The sequence below is a fragment of the Seriola dumerili genome, unplaced genomic scaffold (assembly GCF_002260705.1).
Source record: "Seriola dumerili isolate Sdu_G_001 unplaced genomic scaffold, Sdu_1.0 BDQW01000513.1, whole genome shotgun sequence".
NCBI classification, from domain to species: Eukaryota; Metazoa; Chordata; class Actinopteri; order Carangiformes; family Carangidae; genus Seriola; species Seriola dumerili.
In genome coordinates this window covers 482425-495279 of record NW_019174768.1, presented here as the reverse complement: position 1 = coordinate 495279, position 12855 = coordinate 482425, and the positions used below count along the sequence as shown (strand labels likewise).

General features: G+C 45.2%; 3 protein-coding genes across 4 annotated transcripts; all 3 read left to right on the top strand.

The window, feature by feature from the left end:
- Positions 1-188: 188 nt before the first annotated feature.
- LOC111235527 lies at positions 189-3828 on the top strand. The gene is made up of 9 exons (XM_022763985.1): positions 189-491; positions 1013-1204; positions 1280-1402; positions 1704-1936; positions 2039-2176; positions 2278-2465; positions 2830-2909; positions 2993-3076; positions 3659-3828. Exons 1-9 carry the CDS (start codon positions 485-487, stop codon positions 3802-3804), a joined length of 1191 nt encoding a protein of 396 aa, XP_022619706.1. The 5' UTR covers positions 189-484; the 3' UTR covers positions 3805-3828.
- Positions 3829-4941: 1113 nt separating this feature from the next.
- LOC111235524 (coagulation factor VII-like) lies at positions 4942-8350 on the top strand. Of its 2 annotated transcripts, none has more exons than XM_022763982.1 (8): positions 4942-5164; positions 5726-5889; positions 5963-5987; positions 6072-6185; positions 6267-6407; positions 6891-6979; positions 7148-7268; positions 7508-8350. In XM_022763982.1, the coding sequence occupies exons 1-8, from the start codon at positions 5077-5079 to the stop codon at positions 8053-8055; spliced, it is 1290 nt and encodes a 429-aa protein (XP_022619703.1). In that variant the 5' UTR covers positions 4942-5076; the 3' UTR covers positions 8056-8350. The 2 variants fall into 2 exon arrangements, with proteins under 2 accessions (XP_022619703.1, XP_022619702.1); XM_022763981.1 differs by having other exon boundaries at positions 5723-5889.
- A 394-nt stretch (positions 8351-8744) lies between these two features.
- On the top strand, positions 8745-12627 carry LOC111235548 (coagulation factor VII-like). The gene is made up of 8 exons (XM_022764019.1): positions 8745-8895; positions 9508-9671; positions 9980-10004; positions 10374-10487; positions 10883-11029; positions 11474-11592; positions 11831-11951; positions 12035-12627. The coding sequence occupies exons 1-8, from the start codon at positions 8745-8747 to the stop codon at positions 12625-12627; spliced, it is 1434 nt and encodes a 477-aa protein (XP_022619740.1).
- Positions 12628-12855: the final 228 nt, after the last annotated feature.

Genomic DNA, 12855 nt, shown 5'->3' with positions numbered 1-12855 from the left:
GAAATATAAGTGGTGAGGAAAAGGAGAAGAAATAAACAGTTTTTGTTCTTAGTCACAGTCTTTTCGTTAAAGAAAAATAAATTATGTCAATATAAAAAAAAGAATGCCTTCATAAAATCTTTTTTCGTGTGTCTGCCTGGGAGCCCAAGCTCAGGGCTAAACGCGATTTAATTTTTGAATTGACCTACATTAGCCACCGTACTACAGCGCCGGTTACGAAATGTCAATATAAACACATTTCTAGTGTCGTAACCGTTTTTACAGCGGTGTGAGATACAGAGTAAAAGAAATACAATGAAATAATCGCTTGTCAGGAAACATTTACTGGCTACATTACTGGTTTTAACGGGAGGTCTGCATGTCGAACATTTCTTCAGCCTGAAGGTGTTCACGTTAGTCACTTCCTGTATAGTTTTGTAACAATTAACTTATGCAAGTTTAAGTGAATTGTTATGAACAGAGCTGCTGCGGGTCAACTGGATCTATGACAGGTGAGGAGACTTCATCTGATTAAAACACAGACTTTAACATGAACTTCTTATAGACTGATGCGTGTGTAGTTTACATAGCGACTGAACCTGTGGTCACTGAATGAACCTGCTCATGTTTTATAATTTCTCCTCTGCCATCGAGCTGAGTCATGCTACAAGTGAAGGCAGATGTGCAAAGATCAGCTGATTAATCGATTACTCGATGAACAGAAAGTCCATAATATAACGATAAAGCTTATTTTATTATATACCACACTTACAGCACTTACAAAGATCAAAGGATACAAGATAATACCTGTATATAAATATACTACAATAAAGAGTTTGACACAACATTAGAAGAACAGAACTCTATTATGAAGGTCTCTAAAAAATAAAATAAAATAAAAGATTTCATCAATAAAGAAACAAACAATTAAATAATCATTAAACTTTTGAGTGCAGTATTGTGACTAGAGGAGAAAATCATTTGTCTTTTCCTGATGTAAACTGTTCAGAGTTTAACTGCCCCTCCTCCTCAGGTGAGATGTCTCAGGTGCGCCGGGCGGTGAGCGAGGCCATGTGGGCCATGTGTGCGGCTGACTCCATGTCCATGCCGGTCCACTGGTACTACGACACCCACGACATCAGGAGGGACTTTGGAGACTGGATATCAGGATTCAACCCGCCCAGAAGCAGACACCCGTCCAGCATCCTCAGCCTCTCCAACACCGGTACCACTCTTTACTGAAGCCACAAACCATTATTGTGTCAGAGGTCGTGATCATGAGTTCATGTGTGTGTTGCAGCTGGTAGCGGTCGGACCGCCTGGTCGTCCGGTGCAAAGCGGCAGGATGTGGTCGGTCACGTCATCCTGCACCATAAACTGAACCTGTGGAAGTCGTCCAGAGGCTCGGTCCACTACCACCAAGGTACTGCTGCTCACTGCCTGGAGCTGAGCTCGTCTTCCTCCATCCTGAGGCTCCACAGAGGAGTTGTAGTTCTCCCCCGTGTTCCAGTTTTAATGTCTCAGTGTTTCTGAAATTCAGTTGTAGATGTAAAAACAAGGACTCATGGAACCTCCTTCGGTCTGTGCTGCGCTTCAGGGTTAAAGTCTGAAGTCTGATTATCAGGACAGAAATGTCCCACTCAGTCATATTGTTTGATCTAAACCTTCTGTGCTGAAGATGTTTGTGATGAAGCTGAATATTTGTCCTGTGTGTGTCACTGCAGGTCTTCAGGGCGGTGATAACACCCTGAACGTCCTCTGTTCCCTCCGAGCCGCTCGCTCCCTCACCGGCGGAGGTTTCACCGACGTCTCTCAGCCGGAGGCTCGAGCCGCCGTGCTGTCAGACTACGTCCAGTTCCTGACCACGCCCGGCACCCACAACGATACCTACGCCGAGTCCTTCCACCGCTCCTTCTTCGCCGACTGGCAGGAGAGCAGACCGACCTCACCACATCAGGTAAAACAAACGCACCCCGTCACATTCAGCTGGTTTTAACTCCACATGTCTTCTGGTTAACTCCTCCGGTTCTCTGTGTTCTCTGTTCTCTTTGTGCTCCAGGTTCTGACGTTTGCAGAAAAACGCTCCAAACACAAGTTGAGCTCCTCGTTCCCCGACGGCCAGCTGGACGCCATCGGCTGCCTTCCCATGAGCCTCCCCTTCATCCTGCTGTCAACCTCAGCCAATGAGGAGCAGGCTGTGAGTGTCATGACGCAGCCGTCACTGTCAGATTTAAACCCAAAAACAAAACGTTCTCCAGGATCCAGGTGTCACACCTCCTCTCCGAACTCTGTCCTCAGGTCTCAGCAGCAGTTGAGTTTGTGAAGCTCACCCATCCTCACCCCAAAGTGCCCGAGTACGTGTCCATCTACTGCCGGGCGCTGCACGCCGTGCTGGGGGGGGGCAGCGTCCGCCAGCAGGCCGAACACGCTCTGAGGAGACTGGACGCCTGGGACACCTGTCAGAGCTACAGCCGCAAGGCCGCCAGGTGAGACTGACCCAGAACCAGCGCTCTGAGGTGTCAGGTCGGGTGATGCACAAAAAAGTCAAAATTATTATTGATATCAGGAAGTATCTGAAGGTTATGACCCTCTGAAACAACACTTCCTTCGTGCTTTTCACATTAAAAGCCTTCCAGAAGAGGAATGGATTTTGCCTTTTGAGCTGCTGGGGTGCTTTTATTGTGAAATATTTGTGCTTCTTGCTGACTTTTCTTCTATTACTGTAGGTTTTTCACATTAAAAGCCCACCAGAAAAGGGAGGGATTGTCACCTCTGAAATGTGACTTTAATATCTGATCTTTAATATTGTATTTGTATAAATAAAACTGTGTGTGTGTGTGTGTGTTGTAGGTTTGCTGTGTCCTCGGAGGAGAGACTGAAGGTCCATCAGAGCGCTGTGAACTACCTGGGTCTGGCCTGCTACACTAAAGGTCTGAGTCCAGGAGGAGCACTGCAGTTATTTTATGATTGAATCTCTTTATTGTAAACGTGACGTACCTGTGTGAACCAACAGGTGCTCTGTCCAGCATGTTCTACCTGGCCCACGAGTTTCACGATGACCCCAGAGGAGGAATCCTGGCAAACACCAACTGTGGAGGTTCGTACGTTTCTTCCTCGGTCGAGATGAAAGAACAGAGAAGAAAAAGAAAGTTCATTTTTACCAACATTTAATTATAAGCTCGTTCACACTGATACTTCAGCATAACATGATACCTTTCACAATAAGAGTTGCTGGTTAGGTTTGGAGCTGCACTACCACAGCAGGAACCTTTGAAGGAAGGGGGAAAGTAACTGAGTACATTCACTCAAGTACTGTACTTAAGGACAATATTAAGATACTTGTGCCTCAAAGACCAAAACCTGAATCCAGATCAGTGAGTCAGGACTTTGTTTCTTCTTCTTTCCCCTGAATCATTTGACGACCCCTCAGACTTATCTGGTGACCCTTTAGGGGGGCCCAACCCCTATGTTGGGAACCAGTGGACCAAAGTTTATATGACGTAGTTAAAACAGCTACAACAGTAACATGACTCAGGATCAGCGATCTGATCAGAGATCAGTCACAGGAAACAGGAAGTACTTTTAACACAAAGCTGGTAGTACTTGTGTACTTGTACCACTGGCTGCTGTCTACAGGTGTATATGTTGTTATTTGTGTCTTACCTGTGTCCCTCCCCAGGTGAGAACTGTAACCGCGGGGCGGCACTGGGAGCCCTGCTGGGGGCGGGGGGGTCGTATGTCGGGGCTGTCATCCCGCAGGAGTGGAAGGAGGAACTGAGGGATGGCCAGGACTTCATCCCCGACATCCTGAAGGAGACAGAGTGAAAGCAGCGGGGGGGGGGGGCTGCAGCACTGAGAAATAAACAGATAAAAACAGAACTTCCACTGAATCTGTTTGTCTTCCTGTTTACAAACTTAATGATTTTACACTTTTGATTCCAATTCTCTTGTGTCATGTTTTATTTAAGAATGAAAATCTTTTCATTAATAAAGTTTTATTGTCACGTGTTTTGTCTGGTGGTATGGACTGTCTGGTCATCATGGGAACGATCATCATAAAAAGTCAGGGGGAAAACTGATCAAAACTATGAAATGTTTTTATAATTTTCCTCTCTTCTTGATTGTTTTAAAGACTTCACGAGGAACCAGCAGCCTGTAAATGAACATCTCTGTGTCGGCTCATGAAAAATAAAATCTGTGTTCAGAGTCCAAACCGTCTCTTTTGTTGAATATTAAACTACAAATAAAAATATTTATTTTTTATTTAATTTAAAAAAACGTACATCACATCAGCAATTTACTGTATAAATGGAGGATGCAGCACACCTGTTGCCACACGAGGGCGCCACCCACCAATTTATGAATAAGTGAAGCATCATGTAATTACAACTGGTCACTAACTGCCAGACTTGACTTCTCGTTAGTGGGCTCCTCTATGAGTGTTCGTTATGACTTAAAATGTTAACATACTGTTTAATGTTGTTCAAAACTAAAGCCATAGAATGTGATAACACATAAGCTCATAATGTATTTAATTCTAAAACCACGTCCTAGTCACAGAGAAGTCAGACCAACCGATCAGATACCAATAAACTTTGATTATTGGAATGTGGGTTGTTATTGGTCAAATCCACAAGGACAAAATAAAATACTTTTCAGTGATTTTTAAAATTTTGAGATGAAGCGGGACGATGTGGTGGGGCACTGCCCCCCCGAGCCCACGTCTAGAGCCGGGCCTGTTGCTCAGGCTTTTACACAGACCCGTGTTTCTAAATTCTGATTGGTGCATGGAGGTATTTGTCAACACGTTTCCCGCCCACTTCAAACCAGAGGGAAAGGACAAAGACCAACACTGGTGTTTCATGTGGGAAATAACGAAAACTGACCCAAGCTTGACAGGAAATGGTATTTAATACAGTTACTGTAGGAGTCTGGTCAGTCAGCTGGTCAGTCAGCTGGTCAGTCAGCTGGTCAGTCAGCTGGTCAGTGTCAGTCGTTCTCAGGACCTTTCAGGACAAACTGTTTGCACTGTGAACTGTGTTTGTGAGCGTTTCTGTGTTTTCAGTATCTCTGACCTTTGATCAGTTCAGAACAAACATGGCGTCTGTCAGCGGAGAAACGAGGCGACTCTTCATCCTACGACTCCTCATCGCTTCTATCCCAGCATGCACTGGGCTTCCTGGAGGTCAGTCATCTGTTTCTTCCTCATCTTATACTCCTCCTCCTCATCTTCCTCTTCATTCTTTCAGCCATCTTAGTCCACAGCCGTCCACGTCTTTCTGTTGTGAAGTTCTCTGAGGACTGATGTCAATGTGCTGGACGTTCTGCTTAGAACACTAAAGTCACATTAGAACATTAACTCTCAGAAATAATGAAGGTTTTTCTTCTTTATTTGGATAAAAAAGGTCATAAAAAGGAATTAGCAATAGCTCTAAATTCTATGTGCGACACATTAGTTTAATGCCTTCTTTTGAACTCTGTCAAATAAACAAAATAAAACAAAAAAAATATTGTCTGTTTTTCACTTGTTTTGCTTAGAGTCAATGGTACAATATGTATATTTATATATGTATATGTTTTTAAATCAACCATGTGAATTTATTGTCTCGTTAGCAACTGAACTTTTTGAATTTGCTAACTGAGCATTAACAAGCTTTAGTTTTAAATAAATCTAATTGTCCATCCCATTAAATGATCTTTACATCAGCCTTATTGGCCACGTGTCCTGTGCTTTAATGTAAAGCAGGTGTGTTTGTGAGCAGACCTGAGGCCAGTGTTTTCCTGCGCCGCAGTCGTCGGGCCAACTTCCTGTTGGAAGAGTTGAAGCAAGGGAACCTGGAACGAGAGTGTCTGGAGGAGAAATGTTCCTACGAGGAGGCCAAGGAGATCTTCGCCGTGCCACAACAGCTGGTCAGTCAGGGTTCAAACCTTTCCTGGTTCATGTTCGTTATCTGGTCTTTAATTAGTGTGTTCCTCTCCTCAGGAGGCCTTCTGGAGGACTTACACAGGTACTGAGACTCAACACCGTCAGGGTTCATAACATTCATTCATGTTCAGTCTGTTAAAAACTCTTTGCCGCTTCCCATTTACAGCGGTGGATCACTGCCTGTCCTCCCCCTGTAAGAACGGAGCGACCTGTACCCGCCATATAGACACCTATGCCTGCAAATGTGCACCTGGTTTCCATGGATACAACTGTGACAAAGGTAGAAAATACCAGCTGACACATCTCTGTGAGTACTGCTGATAAACTCAGTTGTGGTTTTCGTCTGTTTTCCTCTTCGCAGTGCGTCTGACCTCCAGCAGCTGTCGCTATAGAAACGGAGGATGTGAACATTTCTGCAGAGAGTTTCCGGATCGTTCTTACGCCTGTTTCTGTGCCTCAGGATACAGGCTGGATCGGGACAACAGCACCTGCCAGCCCCAAGGTCTGAACCAGGACTCACGACTTACACTACCCACAAATACCCAGCAGACTAGTATGAATACCATAGCAACCACTTAGCAACCAATTTTTGATTATCCAGCAACCAATCACTAAACTGCCTGCAATACCATAGCAACAATTTAGCAATTATGACTATGTGGCTTTCATTATTGATTAATGGTCTGGAAACACATTTTTCTTACCTATTAAGTGTTTAGTAATCACATAGCAACCACCTTGTGATGCCCTAGCAACCATTTCCTCATCCTGGAGCCACAGTGTCCGCATAGCAACCACCTACTAGAAACTACAGCAGACATCATAGCAACCACCCAGTAAAACACTAAAAACTGGACTGAAACCCTGTGTACCACCCTCTAACCCCTTAGCAACCACTTAGCAACCAATTTAGAAACTTTACAACCACAAAAAATATCAGCAACCAGGAAGCAACAAGCCTGTTTTTCTGGTCTCCCTGGTCCAGACGCTGCTCCCTGTGGAAGACCACAGATCCACTTTAGCCCCAGGGTTGTTAACGGGAAAATCTGCCCCAAAGGACACTGTCCATGGCAGGTAAGCTCCTGTATAATCGTCACTTCAAGGGGAACAATGACTCCAGTTCTACAAACTCATGTATTAAAATATCCACGACTCTGCGAGCCACAGTCTCCGTCTCCCGTCCAGATTAGACAGGTGTAATGAAGATACAGTGTGTGATGATGTCACTGCATCTCTGCCCAGGCTCTGTTGACTGAAAACAATGTGTACACCTGTGGAGCCATCGTCCTGTCAGATCAGTGGATCCTGACTGCAGCTCACTGCGTCTGGAAGAAACCTGTCGCAATCTTCCACGTCATCGTCGGTAAGACCTCGGCTCCTTTTTCTTGTTTCCTGTATAAATTTAATTTTGATTTGAAGACAACAATAATGAATTGGAACTAATTGATCGGGAACAGGAGGCGTCAGTGTGTGATGGTTTCTTTCTCCTCTTTCAAATCAACTAAAGTTTAATTAGGCGGGATCAATCAATAAAGGGAAGTAAATTAGTAAATGACTGATTTGGTTCTGTTATTAATGAAATAAGACACTGTCTCTGTAAAGGTGAACATGACCGAGAGGAGGAAGAGAAGAGCGAGCAGAGGCGGCGGGTGGTCAAAGTTCTGATCCACCCTGGTTACAACAAGTCCAGCTCCGACAGCGACCTGGCCATGCTCAAGCTCTACCACCCAGTCAAACTGGGACTCCACGTGGTGCCCATCTGCCTTCCCGCCCTCAATACCACCTTCATCAGGACACTGGCGACCGTCCGCCACTCCACCGTGTCCGGTTGGGGCCGCCTGGCGCAGCACGGTCCGCCCGCCAGATTCCTCCAGCGCCTGGTGCTGCCAAGGGTCCCTCTGCAGGAGTGCCGCCTCCACACCAAGCTCAATATCACCAGGAACATGCTCTGTGCCGGCCACAGGGCCGGAGGGCAGGACGCCTGCGAGGGCGACAGTGGCGGCCCTCTGGTGACCCGCTACAAGAAGACTTGGTTCCTGACGGGCGTGGTGAGCTGGGGGAAGGGCTGCGCCAACGAAAACCTGTACGGGGTCTACACCAAAGTCAGCAACTTCCTGGGCTGGATCGAGGACATGAAGTCCACCGGCTGAAACTGGTTCCGATACTGGGACCAGACCCAAACTGGACCTGTCACCAAAAAGATAATTCATCAGTTGATTATTTTTCACAAATAACTTATTAATCATTTGGTCTTTAAAACAGTTAAAAGTTCATCTATAGTTACTAATGCTGTGTAATCTCTATCTTTTTGTGTTGTCAAATTAAAGACTTGTTAGATTCATGGTCAAAGTTTAAATAGTTATTGACCCTGAAGGCATCATTTTACTCCTTTATGGGTTATTATTAAAAAGTGTCATTTTGTTGGAAATAAAGAGAAAGTGAGAACTGGGATTGAGTCTGTTCATGTCAGTTGAATCTGTTTTGGAGGAATTATGTTTTGTTTTAACTAAATCAATGTCTATTAACGAGGGTCAATGTGGCCAATGAAAATTTTATTCCCACATTCCAATAATCAAAGTTTATTCTCCTTTTTTTCACCTTTTTACACGTAAAAACAAACTGTATGTGGAGAACAAGTGAGGGAATCCAGCTTCAGGAGGATTCACTATCCATCATCTAGTGAACTGAATTATTTTCTGCCTGACCTCTGACCTCTGACCTCTGGATCTGTCAGACTTGTAGAGGAGCAGGAAGCTCTCAGAACAGAGCAGCCGTCAGATACAGTCACATTTTGTCAGTTTGGCAGCATGTGATCAGTAGAGGGGTGGAGGGAGGTGGGATGGGTTGTGTGATGGAGGGGGGAGTGGATCAGACTTTGGACCTTTCCGTCCACAAAGAAGCAGCACAGCACTCAGCTCTGATGAAGGCGATGTGGCTCAGAGTCTTCTTCACCCTGGTCTTCAGCCTCTGCGGCTGCCAGCCGGCATCAGGTGAGGAAAGCTCCACATTATAAAAACATCCAGAGTCCTCCGCCATGTTAGCTGCTCTGTGAGGCTATGCTAACACCAGAATGCTAACATGCTCACAATAACAACGCTGACGTTTAGCAGCTAATGGTTAGTAGCATGTTAACAGAAGAACATCTGAGGGGAATGGCATTACTTTTGTTTTTGGGCACGAGCCAAATAAAAATGAATGTTGAGCTGATGATGATGATGATGATGTTATCACTTTTTAATGTTTTTGATCCTCTGGGGACCATGAATGAGTGTTTGGATGTAATAACAACTTGGACATTTATGTGAATGTTATTTATGAGTCAGAAAATGTTGGAAATTACGTCAACCACCGTATTACATGAAAGCAGCACAAGGATCAATGATTACAGTTCATCCTCAGGGGAGCATGAATGTCTGTTTCATCAGTTTGTCCAACGGTTGTTACGAGATTATACTTGAAAACACAAATGTTGACTTTGGCATTAGAGAGAATGTGATTAAGATTCATCTTCTGGGACCGTGAATCTCTGTGGAACATTTTGTGCCAACCAGGAAAAAAATTCATACGCAGTGGTTCCTCTTTCCTCCCGCTCTGTTTGGTAGTCTTTCTGGATCCAGATCGAGCCCATGGCGTCCTGGTCCGGACTCGGAGGTATAACTCGGGCTGGTTCGAAGAGCTGCAGATGGGAGATCTGAAGAGGGAGTGTCTGGAGGAGAAATGTTCGTACGAGGAGGCCCGGGAGGTCTTTGAACACACCGAGACCACGGTCCGAATCCTGAGAAACACAAACTCTGACTAGATCAACTGGGATTTAAGAAAGATTATTGGAAGAGCTGAGATTATATGTAAAATGTAAAATACTGTTACCTTGATGAGATTGGATCTAACTACATTTAATTTGATTAAATTTGATTAAACTGCCATGATTATTAGATTACATAATTCTGGAGATGTAATACAATGCATTTGATGTTTCCTTTGTTTCCTTTTTCCTGAACAACCAGTGAATGTTTCTTTGATTTTGTGAATGAACCTCGTCTCTGTGAATGATCTGTGGTATTTTTGTCTCCTCAGAACGAGTTCTGGACGACGTACAATGGTAAGAACTCACACACTTTAATCCCACTGTTCAAGAGTCCTGCTAGCTGCTAATCTGGGCTAGTTCCAGTCCTGACCGACCACTGTCCTGGAGGACCATCCTAGCCTTTGGATTGGTGGTGAACTGCTGCACGAGCCTCAGCTATGTAAAACAGTTTTCTGCAGGAGTTAAAAGATCTTGCCAGTAAAGTGCATGACTTTTTATCATTATTATTTATGTCAATACTTCCTGGCTGTATGTCACAATAATCATCAATAGTTTCCTTAATCATCCTTATCACAACTTGGACCTGGATAACCAGCAAAACTACATCAGCAACAACACCTGTACTGTGTGACATTGAATAATCACAGTGTGTTTGTCTTGTAGTCCCAGACAACTGTAAATCCAGCCCCTGTCTGAACGGTGGCAGCTGCTCCACCCAGAGTTCGTCCTACACCTGCTTCTGTCTGCCACAGTTCAGCGGACTCAACTGTGAGCTTGGTGAGAAAAATTACACATGGTGTTCCTAAAGTTTATTACCCGCTCAGGAGGCTCAGTCTGTAGCCCGAAATCCATCTGATGGACCAAGAAAACACGTCCTCCTCCAGCTTTTTAAAATCCCAAACAGAACGTACCGCAAGTACAGCAATGTAAAAATACTTTTACTTCAGTAAAATTATAGAAACACTTTAATTTTTCTGTGATGGTTTGTGATCATATGTCTGATTTGAGCTGTCGAAGACACGCAGCTGTACTTGGATGATTTATTACCAGCTCAGACACTGTTCAAATCCCTGCAGTGCACAAACTAAATAAGTCTTTACTGAGTAAGATTATTTAATTTAATTAATACGTCAAACATTCAAACAGTTCTAACATAAATATGTTGTTTTCAGAGTTCCTGGCCGTCCCCAACACCTGCCTGCTGGAGAACGGAGGCTGTGAACATTTCTGTGATGAAGACAAAGAAGCACAAAGAGTTAACTGCTCGTGTGCAGACGGCTACTTCCTGGATGCTGACGGGCAGAGCTGCGTAGCGATAGGTGGGCTTGCTTCATTCACGCGACAGATGGAAATACAAGCTTACAGATGATTATTATCAATAATCTACACAAAAAGCCAATAACATACGTAATCACAGAGCTTCATTTGAAGAGAAACATTAGATTTTATCTCTGTCAGAATTGGTGGTTGCCTTTCCTTCTTCCCTCTACACTGACCCCTAAAAACAAACCTTTGGTTTGAAAACCTGTGACGAGTCATTTGCTGCTACAGGAACAAAGACGAGTGTGTCGTCAGCATAGCAGTGATCATTTATATTGTGTATGTTAAAGCTCTGACTACGTGGCGAAAGAAAACAACAGTGTAACAAGCAGTGATCCCTGTGGGACACCACAGTCACAAAAACAGACAAATCTGCGTCACATTCTGCTGCTTTGTTACAAAGTCAACGTTAAAAATATCTTTTTGTTTGTTTGTTTGTTCAGGGTCGATAGCGTGCGGCATGGTGCCCGTCCTCCAGGATAAAAACAAAGCCCACCAGCTGGACTCTCGAGCTCGAATCGTTGGAGGGACAGAGTGTCCCAAAGGTGAATGTCCCTGGCAGGTACGCTAAAGATAAGAGTGCAGTTGACCCTACTGTACATCCTGTGTGTGGTTTCAGCACAGCTCTTTTGAACTCTTTTGTTGTCAGGACGTATCAGTCCTGAAATGTCTGACTCTAACCTTTGAAACTGTGCCTAAACCAGACTCTATTGGAAACCTCAAAGTATTTCGTTTTGATGAAGGTTATTTACTTACTTTTATTGTTTGTGATTAGTTTGTGTTCCTGTTTGTTGTTGGAGGTTTTGCTGATGTTCAAAGACAAAGGTTTCTGTGGAGGAGTGATTTATAAACCCACGTGGATCCTCACAGCGTCTCACTGTATGGAGAACACAGACATCCGGTTCCTGAAGGTGGTCGCAGGTACGAATCCCTCTGCTCACAGCAAGCTAACCGCATCAGGAGGCGGGAGTGAATCCGGTTTGACCCTGCTCTTTGTCTGTCAGGTGAACACAACACAGGTGTGAAGGAGGGCACGGAGCAGGTCATCCATGTGTCTGAGATCATCATGCACGAGAATTACGTGATGCAAACCGCCGACAACGACATCGCCCTCCTTCGCCTGGCGTCACCCATCACCTACACACAGTACGCCGTCCCAGTGTGCCTGCCGACTCGCCGCCTGGCTGAGCTCGACCTCTGGGCCATCAATCTGCACACGGTGAGCGGCTGGGGGAGGAGGGGCGAGAATGGACCCACCTCGCACCTCCTGCGACGCCTGAAGGTGCCACGGATCCGGACGCAGCAGTGCATGGCAGAAAGTGGCGTGGTGCTCACCAAGAACATGTTCTGTGCCGGGTACATCGAGGGCCGGCAGGACTCGTGTAAAGGCGACAGCGGCGGGCCCTTGGTGACGAAGTACAAGAACACCACGTTCCTGCTGGGCATCGTCAGCTGGGGGAAGGGCTGCGCCCGACCGGGCAACTATGGCATCTACACCCGGGTGTCCAACTACCTGGAGTGGATTCACAACCGAACGGCGACGACAGATCGTCCGAAAAACCTCACAGAGGCTCTGACTCACAACCTGACCACCTGAGGGCCGGTGGGGACCAGATCAACTGCCCAGGGGCCTCGTTGTTGGGCCCCTGTGGAGCGACCAGAGCTGACACCATAACAACGTTGATCATTGAATAATCGTTTAGTCATTTATCAGGAAAAAACTTGTTCCAGCTTCACAAACATGAAGATGTGTTTGTCATGAACGACAGAACAAACCAGCGACCTCTGTGTTTCAGACTGTTGAATAAAAGAAAACATCTGCTCC